At 55.5% G+C, this 15025-nt stretch overlaps 4 protein-coding genes across 4 annotated transcripts; 2 read left to right on the forward strand and 2 right to left on the reverse strand.

Annotated features, from left to right (window-relative positions):
• Positions 1 to 1895: 1895 nt before the first annotated feature.
• V2A60_006193 (TNT domain-containing protein) lies at positions 1896 to 2720 on the forward strand (the record flags this gene model as incomplete). The annotated part of the gene is made up of 2 exons (XM_083257490.1): positions 1896 to 2316; positions 2422 to 2720. 2 exons carry the CDS (start codon positions 1896 to 1898, stop codon positions 2718 to 2720), a joined length of 720 nt encoding a protein of 239 aa, XP_083113616.1.
• Positions 2721 to 2861: 141 nt separating this feature from the next.
• On the reverse strand, positions 2862 to 5070 carry V2A60_006194 (uncharacterized protein; the record flags this gene model as incomplete). Its single annotated transcript, XM_083257491.1, has 2 exons — positions 2862 to 4051; positions 4161 to 5070. The coding sequence occupies 2 exons, from the start codon at positions 5068 to 5070 to the stop codon at positions 2862 to 2864; spliced, it is 2100 nt and encodes a 699-aa protein (XP_083113617.1).
• Positions 5071 to 5981: 911 nt separating this feature from the next.
• On the reverse strand, positions 5982 to 7988 carry V2A60_006195 (uncharacterized protein; the record flags this gene model as incomplete). Its single annotated transcript, XM_083257492.1, has 2 exons — positions 5982 to 7441; positions 7496 to 7988. 2 exons carry the CDS (start codon positions 7986 to 7988, stop codon positions 5982 to 5984), a joined length of 1953 nt encoding a protein of 650 aa, XP_083113618.1.
• A 5401-nt stretch (positions 7989 to 13389) lies between these two features.
• Positions 13390 to 14433, forward strand: V2A60_006196 (uncharacterized protein; the record flags this gene model as incomplete). Its single annotated transcript, XM_083257493.1, has 1 exon — positions 13390 to 14433. One exon carries the CDS (start codon positions 13390 to 13392, stop codon positions 14431 to 14433), a length of 1044 nt encoding a protein of 347 aa, XP_083113619.1.
• Positions 14434 to 15025: the final 592 nt, after the last annotated feature.

Here is a 15025-nt window from a genome sequence, read left to right on the forward strand (position 1 = left end):
CTTGTTTTCCCAGCAACGCGCACGACTCTAACCCTTGAGAAGAAATTTCACGCGGACGTTTTTGAGTGAACGATACTGGAATATAGGGCTCAGTATCCAGAACTTGAATGTCATGTTCTCATGCAGCTGGTCACAGGGACCATCTCATGGCTCTCGAAAATATCGAAACAAAGTTTTCCGTACCCGTAACAAGGTTATTGCTACCCAAGACGCAGGTGCAAAGCATCCCTTCTGACACCACCCGGGATGCCATATCAATTGGAAACCCTTGGCATCTGAATTTTATACGTCCTTGTAAAGAAACAGTACTGAAACGGTATACGGCAATTCTAAAACGAGTCTGAAGATGGAGAAGTCATTCCATACTCCAAAGGCAGTACTCTTATGATCGGATGACCACGAATAATGGGCGACATTAAATTAGTCCGCGGCAAACTGATCCGGGAGCCAAAGCTTCAGAGCTTTACCAAGGCTGAGTGAATGAAGTTAAAATCTAAACCACTCATGCTATCAGGATGGTCTAGCGATGAGTTGAGGGCTGCTGCAGGGCTGCTTTCTAACCTTTGTGCTGTAACGGGTAGTCGAGCGCGTTTGAGCGCTCAGATGTCATCGCGATTTGTTTTCTGTACTGCATGCAGCTTCCTGGCCATTTATGCAATTAAAAGTACTGAATGGAATTTGTCAAACTAGTGTTAACTATCGTGTATATTTGTAAGCGCACTTTCTACCATGGCACCGTCAATTATGAATGCGCGGATGGTATAATACGCGTAGAATGATGGATATAGTGTCATGTCTCGTCAGAAGCCTTATTCAAAGTCCTTTTTAAGTGGACTCTGCCAATTACGGGAACCTGACGTGGAGTTCTCAAATGAAGCACCACCATTCGACGGCAAACGGGCACCATCCTCTTGGCTGATCCAATATTCCGACAGCCCGCGTCAAGTCATATCCGTCGCCAAGCTGGACCTTTGACGATGGACCTGCATCGGGCTTGACCGCCGACTAATAAGACAAGAGAGAACAACCTGCAGCGGTGCCTGATACGGACGACCCAGTCCACCTCAGCAAGCGGATCTGGGCTCGGAGAGCCGCCCGTAAACAGGGCCCCGGGCCACTTAAACAATATTACCCAATGGTCAGCAGCCGGGAATTTACATCTTGGCGGCGTGACCTTGGCCCCGCGCGGTTATAACGCAGACTCCCCGACTATAGTGCAACCTATAGCGCTGACCGGGCCCTCATCTCAGTCTTGCCGCCGATTTCGTTACGCTGCAACTCCCCCCCCGAGCTGAACCCACAGATCCAACCCAGCCATTCAAGAACCCGGAGGAGCTTTCAAAGATTCTCCAATCGCCCAACTTTCTCAGTCCATAATGCGTCAAAAGGGTGCGCAAGCTGCCCCACACGGGAAATCAGTGCAGTACCGATGCGGGTGCCGACTTCACCGCGCACCGCCAGCGACACCGCCGCGCATATCCATCTTGCCTTCCCTCCCTGTGCGGCACCAGAATGATACTCGTATCTACCGATATAGGAGAAATCCGAGTATAGGAACTAGAAAACCTTTTGCCATTATCCATCCACCACTTTTCGGCCCACCGTGACCTCGGCGCTGGATAGCTGTCCCTGAGCTATGGCTACAGTCAATTTCAACTCGCCAAAGTTCGTGCCCAGCATTGTTTCCTTCAAACATGGCCAGTGAAAAAGACGACACTGGTTGATCCTGGCAACGAATTATAAAAGCGGACAATTTTCCATCTCAAACTCGCCTGTTTGTTGTCCAGAACATTGTCGTGAGCTGTGTTCCTTACCCACTTCCCACAGTCGCGCTTTCACTTACACCAACAACCTCGAATTCTCCCCCCCGCCGCCCTTGTGTTTCTTCCTGAGCAATGAAGTTCCTCGCGACAATGATCCTGCCCTGCCTGGCCGGCGCTTCGGTCATGGGCATCTACACCGGCGGCCTTGGCGGCGCCAAGCGCGACAGCCTGGCCGCCGCTGCCGGCGGCACCTGTGACTGCAAAGGCGCAACTGCCGCCGCCGCCGCCGCCGACTCCCTCTGCGGGGACGCCCGCCTCGGTCCCAAGACGCTGCCGACCAAGCTCCCGCTGGCCGGCTTCATGGCGAGCTACAGCCGTCTCGGCGGCGAAAACAACACCGTCGAGAAGTTCCTCGCCGAATGGATCAAGCCCGAAGGCGGATACAGGTACCCCCCGCAGAACGGCTTCATGCTCGACGTCAACGGCAACGCCATCAACGGGACGATGGAGCTCCCAGTCGGCACGCTCATTGACCGTTTTGGAAGCGAGCGTGGTAAGTTTCCCCACCCCCCGCCCCCTCTCTTCTTCTCCCTTGCCGTTTGTCTCTTGTCAGCTTCGCTCGTCATACTGACACTCGCGTGCGCGCGCACACACACAGGCTCCTACGTCACGGCTGCCAGCGCGCCCTTCTCGCAGCGCTCGCTCCCCCCTTCGAGCCTGGCCACGGACCCCAGGAACCCAGACTTCCCCTACAGCTACCACCTGTACAAGGTGGTGCGCCCGTTCAACGTCACCGGCGGGCCCATCGCGCCCTGGTTCGGCCAGCCCGGCCTCGGTGCGCAATTCTGGACGGGGCTCACAGGCAGAATCGTGGATTTGATCACCAATGGCTACATTGAGCGCCAAGATCCTTACACCCTGGTCGCCCTGTCCGAGGGCCCTTGCACGCAGGCGTGAGATTGGATGCTGATGGGAGGAATGAGATATGAAAAGTAGCATTCTGCCCTTCGATGTATTATAAAGCTATAACGATAATGAAACTGAAAAGAAATTCCCCTCAAGAAAGAACACCAAAAACACCCAAACTTGCCGTGAAAATCAGTACCCAAAGTCTTCCCAGACCGCGTCCTCCCCTTCCAGCCAGTCCTGCAGCGACCTGAGCAGCGCCGGCCCCGTGCACAGGTAGAACCGCGTCCCCGGTCCGCCAAGCGGCTCAACATCCCCCCTAGCGATCCTCCTGCGCTGCAAGCCTCCGAGCCCTTGCCTCCGTAGCGTAGCGACCACCTCTTCCCCCTCTTCGTCCACCTCGTCAGCAGCGCCGCCCGAGACGAAGAGCGTCGTCCGCTCCGCCAGGCCCGGGATGCGCGCAAACGTGTCCGCCGCCAGCGGCAGGTCCTTGCGGTGCAGGCTCCAGAGCAGTTTGAGCGGCACGCCACCGTCCAGCACGCCGCGCGCCTGGGCCAGCAGCGGCGTGATGCCGACGCCTCCGGCCACGAAGACGGGCTTGGGAGTGGGGCCGCCGCCGGTGGTCGTGGTCGTCGCGACGGGCAGTCGAAAGGACGCCTCCCCGCCAAAGCCAAGCACGGGAATCACGAGCGGCGCGCGCAGGTTCTGCCGCCAGAGCAGGTTCGTGGCGGGGCCGTGCCGGCGGGCCGTGATCTGCAGCTCCACCCCGCCGTCGTCTCGCGTCCTCTCCGTCGTCGGCGGCGGCGGGGTGTTGGACACGGTAAAGGTGCGCACAAAGTCGTCATTCAGGCTCTGCGGGTCGTCGTCCCGCATGTGCGCGTACCCGTGGTTGAGCTCCCCGCCAAAGTCGAGCGTGACATGCTGGCCCGGCCGCCACCGGAGCAGCCCCCCGTCGTCGTCTCTGCCCGCCGCCCCGCCGACGTCCAGCGCGAACGTGAAGCGGCTCACCGTCGGCGACAGTACCTCCCTGCCCGTCAGCGTCGCGGTGACACCGCCGGGCCGATCCGACGACGCAAAGGCACTCGCGCCGGCGTCGGCGGGGCGCTCGGAGAGGAGGTGCCGCACGGGAGGGTTGTAGGGGGACCGCTCGAGGGGCGTACCGCGCACGGGCAGGCCGCGCCGGACGAAGCGCGCGGCGGTGACGGTGACGCGCACGGCGAGCGAGGTGCGCGCCATGACGGCGGCGGCGTCGGCGCCGACGAGCAACGAGGCGGTGCCGGTGAGGTACAGCACGTCCGACGTGGCAAAGTCGGGGACGACGATGCCGACGAGGGGGTTCACCTGGAGGTTGCCGAGCGTCTGATACAGGCGATTTCCAGAGTCTGGGCACACAGTGTCAGCAGTTTATCCCCTCCTCCAATCACCCACCGCATGGGGCAAAGGGAAACCCGGGGGAAAGAGTTGGTAAGTGGTGATGAGGCTATGACTTACACTCTGGGTAGATGAGCACAGCCTCGTCGGCCTCATTTTTGAGCACGCGCACAAAGCCCGGCGGCCCACCGCGGTGGTTCGTGTCCATGGTGTCGCCGTTGGTGCTCGATATGAAGAACATGTCCGCCCCGTCCAGCAGCCGCGTCGCCTCCCCGGGCAGCATCCTCTTCCTCCCAGCGCTCCCGCTCCCGCTCTCGTCCTCCACCACCTCCGTGTCCGCGCCGTACGCCCGCGGCGCCACGCGCTTCTTGTTCAGGTACTTGGGGCAGTTGCCCAGGCTTTCCGCCACCAAAAACGCCATCTGGAGCTTGTTGCCGGGCGCGTCCGCCGACCCGGCCACCATGGCGCCCATGAGCTTGACCCGGTCCCTGGTCTCGAGGTCCAGCGCGAGCGCCGCCATCATCTTGCCGCGGCCGCCGTTGGGCTGCACCACGCCGCCCCTCGCGGCCGCCAGCTCGCCGTCGTCGCCGTCGCCGTCGCCGTCGCCTCTGCCCCAGAGCGCGCGGTACACGGGATCGTGCGCCACGTCGACGGAGCTGTTCAGCCCCAGCACGTCCTGGGCGATGGTCTCGGCGAAACCGCGCGCGCCGCCCCAGAGCGTCGTCCAGGGCCGGCCGCGGGCGTCGAGGGTGCCCACGGCCACGAGGGGGCTCTCGGCGACGCGCAGGGCGTACGAAGGCGGGAGCCCCGCGGCGGTCGGGTTCCGGCCGGGCGGCACCTTGAGCAGGGACCGTACGGCGGTCTCGCCCTCGTGAAACGTCTCGAGTCGCGCAGGCATGCTGCTGCTGCTGCTGCTGCGATTGTCAAGTGGCGCGTATCCGTAGTGAAAATCGTTAGTATTGGGCTGGAAGATGCGGTCGGGCTGCAAGAGGTGCGTAATCGACGCGAGTATGGATGAGTTCAAACGCATAGACGTGTGGCATAAACGACTCTTAAAAGCATCGATTCATTAGGCGAGGCGTAAACTATGGGACGGTTTGTCCGACGGCGCTCGTGAAGCTTATTAGGCGACGAGCTTATGCAATGCTTAGAGATGGTTGTGAGCCCAAGCCGCATAGAAAAGTAACGTCCGGCATGCAAAGGCGGCATTGCATCAGCACCGACGGATGCCAAATGCTGGCTAGGGCGAGCCTGGGTTACAAATCAAACCACAGCTCGCTCACCATTCAAAAGTTAGGTTTGTCTTTGCCCTGCCAGCACATCGACAGTGTACCATTGATACCCACTTTTGCAAAGCAACGTTTTACAAATCTGTACTTGATTTTTTAGGTACTTGATTTCAGGCGATGTATCGGTGGACTGGGCCTAGTCCAAGTGCTCTTGTGCTGGTACTTTATTCACATCCCTAACCCTATGTACCTACTTTAGCTAAACAAGCGTCAAAAAACGACAGTGTTTATTTTATTATAAAGATATAGATCAATCCGTGGATAGTGCAAATTGATGAAATTCAGTAGTCAAACAGTAAAGCACCACCTTGCAAATGTGGGAGGGAATCCATGGCCAAGCTTGCCTAATCGGGTGGCTTCATGTGGAATCATTTTGTTAGCGGCATTTCAAAGTTCTAGGCGATTCAGCTTGAGCGGCGAGTCAGGTCGGTAAGAAATCCGCAGCAAATTGATATTCTGAAAGGAAAAACTGATGTATTGGAAACGTGGCTATATTGTTCATGTACTGTCCTATAATGCAGGTCTATCGTTATAACCGCTCGCTTTGTATGCCACGGGTTGGGTATCATAACGTTCTGCATGGCTCTTCCTGGCTATACATTAATCTCCAAAGTATGAAATGAGAATGATCGATTGAGCTATAAATAAGCTCTTAATATTGGTTTCTCCGTCCTTCATTATATTGCGCCTCCAAGTCATACGACTGTGGGTTGCTGCGCTGACTTGGGGTAACCCAGGTACCGTTTGCAAGCTCGTTACCAGTGTTGCTGTTCTGGATCGGAGCGAAAGATGCATCTTGTGGCGGTGGACCTTGTCGGAAGTATGGATCGGTCGTCGCTGCCCGGCTAGGTAGCGGACCAGTCACGGATCTCTGTGCGGGATACATTGGCGCGCCAGCAGGCGTCGAGCCTGTTGTAGCGCTGCGAATGGGCGAGCGAGGGTTGCCGTATTGCTCGACAGTGTAAGGAGATCTGGCGGGCGGACGCTGCTGTCCAACATTGGGAGTGTAGGCCTGGTACTGCGTCTGGGACGGTTGCGCTTGGGATGCGGCATTGGTGACTGCTTGACGAAAGACCTGCTCAGATCCATTCTCTGATGGCCCGAACCTTGAACCAGCATGGGAGCCAACGCTCCGTTGCGAGTTGGACGGCCGGAGCTGCGGCAGTGTTGGCTCCTCACCTAGCACGGGCATGGGGCTGGGAGCATTGCCGTACGCATACTGGTTGGCTGTACCAGGCCGCGAAATTTGGCTATGTTGTGACATGGCCGTTCCGGGGCGTTGCGGCATCATACCTGGAGCTGGACCTCGATGCGAATTGGCCGTACCGGGACGCTGCATGGGCGCCATACCAGACATTTGGCTTCGTTGCGACATGGCGGTGCCGGGGCGCTGTGGCTGCAGCACTGGCGACTGGGTCAGGACAGGCGAGTAGCCCATGTCTGCCGCTGCGCTCATCAGAGGCACGGTGGGAGAGTAGTTGGAATTGGAGGTATTCGTTCCACTGCGACTCAGAGCAGATCTGTTGATGTTGCTCAGTTCGATGCCGCCAGGTGTGTTGGGGCGAGTTGAGTAAGCGGGAAGCGTGCCTCCCGTGTCGGCGCGGCTGAGCGTGGGCATGAGCTGCAGTTTATCGTCGCCGAGGACAACATCGGGCAAAGTGGCAGCACGCTCTGGCTGCAGCTTTTCGCCAGTCATCTTGGCAGCCTTGGCTTCTGCCTTCCATTTTTTGGCCTCGTTCTTGGCAAGGGCTTTGTTGACTCTCTTTGTGACAATGGTCAGCAGTGCTGCATTGACTTTGCGTTCACAGTAACCGCTCAGACCTCCGTCAGCTCGAGGGATCCAGTGGAACAAGAAGAAGACGTAAAAGAGGACGGCAATTATGAGAAAAATAAGAGCGAAAGCCCAGACCACGAAAGTGAAGGCCATGCCAGACAAGATGACGGCCTGGCGGTAGTCTTCCTGGGCGAGAATCTTGACCTTGTCAAAGAAACCAAGAAAAGCTCCGTCTACAGAAGTCGCTTTTGTGGCGAGCTTGGCTTCGTAGACAGACTTGAGGGTAAACGCATTGATAACCTGGCGAGGGCCGGAGCAAACGAGGACGCGGATCCAAGCTAGGGTATGTTAGTCAACAGGCTGTGGCACGTATCGAGGAGTAGATGACTTACACTTGAAACTAAAGTAGGTAAAGAGTGCAATGTAATGAGCTCCCTTTTTACTCTGCGTCAGGGCAGCGAAGACGAGGAATCGGCGCCATCCCTGAGCCTTGCCAACGCGGATCGACTCCCAACGAACGGCGAGGGGATCCATGTAAGACTCGGCAATGTTGTTCCGCTTAATGACACGGGTAGCACGGATGGCTTCGTATCCCAGGTTGACAAAGGACAAGATGATGCAAATGGAAAAGATCCATCTGGAGACATCAAAAGAAATGGCTGGTCTGATGGCGGAGGACCACTTGTTAAAGGCAAGCAGCTGGACGGCGGTAAAGCTGTCAATGGAGTAGACGGCGATGGAGATGATGAGGGAGAACCAGAGATAGCCGTAGGCAAAGGGAGTACCGCAACCATTGGCCTTGAAGTCCTTGAGATTGATGTAGTCCCATTTCTGTTCTGCAAACTCACGGGTCTCCTTCTTTCGATTTCCGCAACAGCAAACCATGATTACTGTCGGCCAGCCGGACCAGTGGCAATCGTGCGAGGGGCTGCGGTGAAGGCGGCGTAGGAGCCGAGAACCGATTAGGAGCGTTGATGACGAGGAACGGGCCTGCCGATAACACAAGTCGCCTTCGCCTGCGAAGGGTCGACTGTGGTATTGTGTGATTTGTTAGGGAGCGGCGCAAGTGAACAGTGAAAGAATGATACTAGAGTCGTAGTGTACAAGTCGTAAAAGTGTTGAATATAGCAGAATCGTGTTTCGAGTGTCGAAGATTCGGGCTGATTAAATTAAATCTGAGAGATAAACATGTCGCGCCGAGGCAGGCGTGATTTGAACGGGACAGGGCGGGATTTGCATCCAAGAAAGCTCAAACGCCGGAGGGGTGCTATGTTTAGGATGCCATGTAAAGCATCGGTATCAAGAGAAGAGGCGCAAACGGAGAACAGAAAGGCAGAGGAAAAAGAAAAGAAACGAAGGCAAGTTTTCTTCCCAGGGTGTTTGGGAGGAGGAACAAAGGGCCAAGAGGGTCAAGCCAAGGCGGGAGTGAGCTGGGGAATGGGTGATGGTGGCGTAATCGCGAGGCTGGTTGAAACCAGACGAGACGGGTTGACGGTGGGTATCAGTCCGTAGGCGATGCTTGGTTAGGCTGAAAGCGGATTAGGAAAAATAAAAAGAAGCAGAGAGAATGCTGCGCTAGCCGTAGAGGCTCTGGGGGTGAGAAGTGATGGAGAAGGAGAAGGAACAAGACGAGGCTGTAGCAAGTTGGATATTTGTTTGGAATGTATTAACAAACGGGCTGGGACTCGGGAGTGAGGAGGAGGAGAGGGCGGTTTGAGTGGGAGGGGACGTGGCACTTGGGAAGCGGGACTGTTGGGACTGGTACCTGGACTGAACGATTAGCGGGAGTGTGACTAGACCAGAAAAGAGACTAGTAGAGCGCGACGTGAGGGATTGGTGGACTGGATTGACTGGATTGACTGGATTGACTGGACTGGAGGGGACTGGAGAAGGGGGGGCCGGTTTTAGGGCTCTCCCTGGCGTTTCCGCAAGCAGCAAGTGAGCGACGTTGGAGGGAGGGCAAGGACGGTCAGTGAGGCCACAGAGGCGATGGACAGGGGGTTCACTGGTCAGGGGTTTCAGTTGCTGATTGGCCTTGAGACGGGTTAGCGCTGGTCCCTGCAGTAGCTCTATTATTCTCGCGTCTTGGTACCCGTACCTTGCCCGTACGGTGTACCTACTTACAGATAACTCATTCATCTATTGTACGGAGTATCTACTGCTACTTACAGGTGCACACGCATACTTACAAAGGGCCTGAATATGTAGGAACACTACTGAGTAGGGAGGCAGTCCCAGATACCTACCTAGGTACGGAGTAGATTTGTAGCCCGGGTGTCGCCCGGTCTCTCCACTGTAAGTTAGTACGGAGTACGGATGATTGAGTATCGTAGTGCAGGAGCGCCTGCCTAAGTACACAAGTCTCTGTCCACACGTACCATGAACGCTTGCCATTGGCTCAAAAAATTCACGGAGTGCCAGGCGGCCAGCCTGCAGTGATTGACGGGGCATTGCATAGGCAACTTGCATAGGCAACTTGCATTGGCGCTTTGCACTGCGCCGCGAAAGAGAGTGTCACAGACTCACAGCCCGTCTCTCACCAAGTACGGAGTACCTTTCCATCGTCTTTCCATTGACTTTTTTTCTACCCTTTTTTCCCCCCCAAATTAGCATCCACCTACCAATGACTAGCTTCTTCAAGTCCTCATGACCGTCAACCATGTTAATGGCGCGTCGATTCCAACACGAGGCTGGCCTTCCCCCCCTGTCTCTCCCTCCACACTACAAATGCCCCCGCCCACCCATTCAAACGGTCATGGCATATGCCAGTACTTACGTCACTACCTGTAACGTACCTACTGAGTAAGTACTAACAGTTTTAGCCAAGTAATCCGTACCCAAGTAAAAAGCAACTTATTGTTCCATTCCAAATCAGCCAGGCAAGAAAGAAGTCGCCGAACAGTAGAAACGGAAACGGAAGAAGCAAAATAAAATCATCAGCTTTTCTCCTAGCCCTCTTCTGTCACCTTTCAGAATGCCATCGGAAGCCTCCCGAAAAAGGAAAAAAAAAAGAAGTATGCAGGGTCGAGTTTCGTAACCGCCAGTCTCTCGCAAGCTGTGCCTCACTTGCTCACTCTGTGACGGTCGCTGTCCGCGGCTACATGTACATCATGTATATCACGTACATCATAGACACCATCATTGCAAATCTCGACGACGGAGAAGAAAAAAAAAGCAAAGAAAACAAAAAACAACTCACGGCCATGGTCGCTTCCGACAACAACCCAAAACGCTGACCCCTTCCCCTCCTCTCGCCTCGCCAACCAACCATGCTCACGCCATCTCTGCCTTGCCCCATCCCCTTGAAACCATTTCCTTCCGGGCAGATCACACACACACACATACACACATACTTACATGCACACATCCAGTACGGATCACAGTCTCTCTCCCTCGCTCCCTCCCACTCCCTCTCCTCTTCACGACTAACTTACACTATGTCACACGACTTCATGCGCGCCGCTGTTTTGACCCTCCCTGCTTGGCCCGCCTCGCCCGCAATTATTTCGACTCCTGTATGCAGCGTGGAGCGCCGTATGCGCTACCCTGTCTGCCTGTCCACCCTTTCGCCTTCCCTATCGGCGCCTACCTGCATCATGCTTACCTGCCGCACCGTACATTGCGAAATGAAGTTTTGGATACGATATCACTTACTTTTATAGCATACTGATTTGCCGCCATGAAACGAAATTCTCGGAACTGCCGAATCCTTCCCATCATCTGCCCTAATACGGACGACAGCCTTGCCTTGCCCATGTGCTTAATTTGGGTTCTAATCTGTCATGAAGCAACCTCTCGTCCTGGTCTGACCTTTCCTCGCTCAATGTGACCTCCTTTCCACACACGTTCAATCATCTCATTGCATAGCAGCGGGATGTACTCCGTATCGAGTAATGTCCATCGTCTTCCCCTGCTTGGCCACATGAGACGTCATACTTTGGCCTACAGCGTTAGTCAACAGGAACCTTTTACAATTATCGCCATTCATCTTGCTGCTTTCTGGTTGCTACATCATGTTCACCAATGTGTGTACCTGGTTCATGACCTTGATAAGTAGTATCGACTGTCCTTATTGATGTATGTTGCCCGGTTGGACAGGGCCGCCCACGCTATATGCATCATAGCAGACCAAATAACGACGCCCCGGCGCCCCGTTCTCAACAGATGGAGATGAAAAGAATGGTGATATATTCATCTTAATCATATTGCTCATTGATTCGTGTTCCTGCTGTCGGAAATCACAAATTTGCAATGTCCGCAAACGGACCACCACGCGAGTCACTCTTCTTATTTAGCGGGTGCTCGCCTTCCCCTGCCAAACTCACTCTTGTTCTTTGTTGGCAGCCAAATTATGGCCATAACCCTGCAGCGAGTCAGTATTGGCTCTTGAGGACATACTACTTAGTCATGGACCGTCACTCACACAGTAGCACAGGCCGGGCCCGGAAACACAGACACCGCCGTGCAATCTGCATCCAGTGTCGCGGCACACTCCGTTGGTGCTGGCGCACTGAGCCGCTACCATGCTGATCAGGCCGGCCATGAGGCACAAGGAGAACTTCATCGTGAGAGAGATTGAGGACTGCTGATGAGGAAAAGGGGGTTGAGGATAGTCATCCTGATTTTTGGCAGGCTAAATGGCTGACTTATATACTCGCGGCCGGCAGAGGGGTTGGGCTCTAATAGGGCCTTGAAAAGAGCTGATTATGCAGCTACTTTTTCTACTTTGCTTCGAATGTGATAATCGCCAGTTGTTCCGTCGACGAGGGTATCATCGCTTCCCAGGCCACGTCGCCTACAGTTCGCGATTTGTATCAATCAGGAAAGACGATTCGCTCAACCTACTCCACATCGCCCGGGCGTGAGAGGCTTGAGGCCGGAAACTCGGGCTAGACTGGCTGCGACGTGCCGATTTCCCGTGCTTCTGTTCAAAGTCGAAAAATACATCCTCAAACGCGATTTCGGATTGGTGTAATGATAGCTGACTGCATGAAAGCAGCGTATAGCATGCAAGGCAGTGGGGGATACTTGGGACACAGAGATGTTAACAGGTCGGTAGCGGATGTCCGCTGCCTCCGCTCCACGACGCGGTTGAAGCAACCTGGCAAGAGGCAGCACTATTGAGCTCCGCTAGTTAATAGGGTTGTCTTGAAGCAGACTACAATGCCGACGTATGATTCCTTTTCTCCCTCAAGTGATGGGCTGAGAGCTACGTATTGTCATTTCGATAGAACCTGATCCCTGCCGCTCCGTGCCGCCCGTGGACAGGGTGCCAATTGGCAGCAAACAGCCTTTAAATGAGTATTCTGGCCCATCCATGATCATATAGATGAAAACAATGCGTTTTCAAACTCATCTCCCGAAAAAGAAGTTCATCCAACAACCAGATTTGTATAAGATGGTCGTCATGCCATCAACGTGCTAGGACGGGCCGCCCCCACCGCTGGCGAACAGGGTGGGTGGGCTGGCTGAATGTGGCTGGTGAAAGAGATGGGTGAAGTAAGTACAAAATACGGAGTAGAATGAACCGACTACTAATAGCACGGCACATGAATCTCGGTAATTGTGTGAGATCATCTGGGAATAAGATTTGAAACAAGAAGAAGACGGGCAACTGTGACTTGCAGTACATTGCTGATGTGTACTGGCGATTTCTTCCCTGTTCGGCGCGCCAACATAAAACAAAAGATGGAAAATAAAATAAGTAAGCCCGGGCAAGAGAAAGAGAACTGATTGAGAAAAAAAAAGAAAAGAAAGGGAAAAGAAGAAACACACAATAAAAATCTAGGCTGGTAGGTAATACAGGTGGTAACCATAGCTTTTCCGATCTTGTTCCACGAGCTCATTGTACGTGCTTTGCAGCATCGCAACCCAAATGCGGACAGCGCTGAGCCAAGTGGTCCCGTGCCCGCTCATCAGCCTCATCACACCCTCTCTCTCTCCTCTCGCTCTCCCACCCCCATCCACCCCAACCTCTCTGCCCAAACCACCAGCCAATCATCACGAGCTCACCCGGGGGCGCGCGCACACAGCTTCTCGACGTCATCCCTTTTGCAGCTTCCACCACTCTCTCGACGGCCCTTGACAGCACAACCACAGAGCACATTGAAGCAAAAGGCTTGGCTTGCGCGAAACAAAACGCCCAAAGCTGGCCGGCTCTACCTAATTCAAAAAAAAAAAGGACGACCAGCTCCCCAGCACGTCGTCGAGACTTTTGGCCGGTAGAGACCCAAATCGACAAACGCACACACACACACAGACAGATACGCACACGACAAAAGAAGCCATGGCTGTCCTTCCGCAGGCCACGCCGCTGCTTCTCACGAAGCGGCTCAACGCCTTCCTCAGCGCGCACGCGACGCCGCAGCTGCCCACGCTGCTGCTGACCACGTACCACGGCAAGCTCCTCGCGCACGCCTCGTCGGCCGGCCAGCCCGTCGCCGTCCTGCGCACCCACGCCACCGTCGCCGCCTCGCTGCTTGCCATCCACACCGCGTCGTCGGCCGCCCTGCCCGGCGCCCTGCCCGGCGGCGCCAACGCCCCGGACTACGACGACGACGACTATCCGGGGGGGACTGGTGGTGCGGCGGCGGCGGCGCCTGCTGACAGGAGAAACGACGAAGACGACGACGAAGACGAAGACGACGACGACGATGAGACGGCGCACGGCACCGACGACGAAGCTGAGAATAGACAAACTGCCGCGGTGGCCGCGGCGGCGGCGGCCGTAAAGCCCGTCACCATCACGGTGCAGCTCAGCGGCGGCACAGTCATCATCCGCCGCCTGCGGTGCGGGCTGCTCTTTGTGTGCGTCGGGCCACCCTCCGCCCAGGACGCCTCTGCCGCCTCTGCCTCCGCTGGCCCTCCCTCCTCCACGCCGTCATCCTCAACCGCCACCGGCCAGACAACGACGGCGGCACCGGCGACGACGACGACGACGCCGTCAGCTCTCTCCATCGGCGGTGCTGCCGAAAGCAGCAACGGCGGCGGCGGCAGCGGCGCCATCGCGGCCGTCACGCAGGCCCTCGAGAGTGCGGACCTGCTGAGCGCGGCCACTGCTGCCACGACGACGACCGCAACGGTTGGCGGCGGTACTGGCGGCGAGACGGAGAGCCTGACCAGCGCTGCCGGCCAGACGGGGACGGCGACGAGCGGTGATGCCGGTGCGGCCGGCATCGGCGGCGCTCATCCTTCGTCGTCGTCGTCGACCTCGTCATCGTCGTCGTCGTCGGTCGTCGCCATGCGCAGGCACGCCGCGGAGCTGGCGCGATGGCTGGACGATAAACTCGGCACGCTGTCCGTGCCCGAGGACAGCACCGGCGCCGAGTAGGCTCGAGTCTGGTCAATGCCTTTCTCCCTCTCTGTGTGTGTGTGGATTTAGTTTTATGTGGTCGTGTGATCTCCAAAAACGTTTTTTCTTCCTCTTAGCTATGGCTATCAACAAATACCCATGTCAAGCTCTCTCCTTTTTGTCATTTCCCCCCTTCTACTTCCCTGGCATACGGTACGGCGTTGGCTTTTTTTTTAATTTCGGAGGAAAGACAAAAAAAAGGAAAAGCACCCTGGGTTCTTTTTCTTAATTACACTTTTACACTACATCACCTTTCCATCTCGGGTTGCTTCTCCTCCCCCTCCCTAGCAGTCTAGAAAGACTATGGAAGGGAGCACAAACTTTCTTGCTGTACATATTTCTATGAGCTACCTGATGGTTATCGGGATACATAACCGAATGCCAAACTTTCAATGTCCAACGCGAGAACCGCGCACATCATGTTCAGAGAAATTTGATCATATATAATGTTTGAATGGTAGACTAGTACAGGAACAACCATGGCTCAAATAAGAAAAACGCCGTATTTGATGATATCGCCCATGAGAAAAAAAAATTCAACAAGAAAAACAAGACAAAAAGTACAGGTTTG

Source organism: Cordyceps javanica, chromosome 4 (genome assembly GCF_051103115.1).
Source record: "Cordyceps javanica chromosome 4, complete sequence".
NCBI classification, from domain to species: Eukaryota; Fungi; Ascomycota; class Sordariomycetes; order Hypocreales; family Cordycipitaceae; genus Cordyceps; species Cordyceps javanica.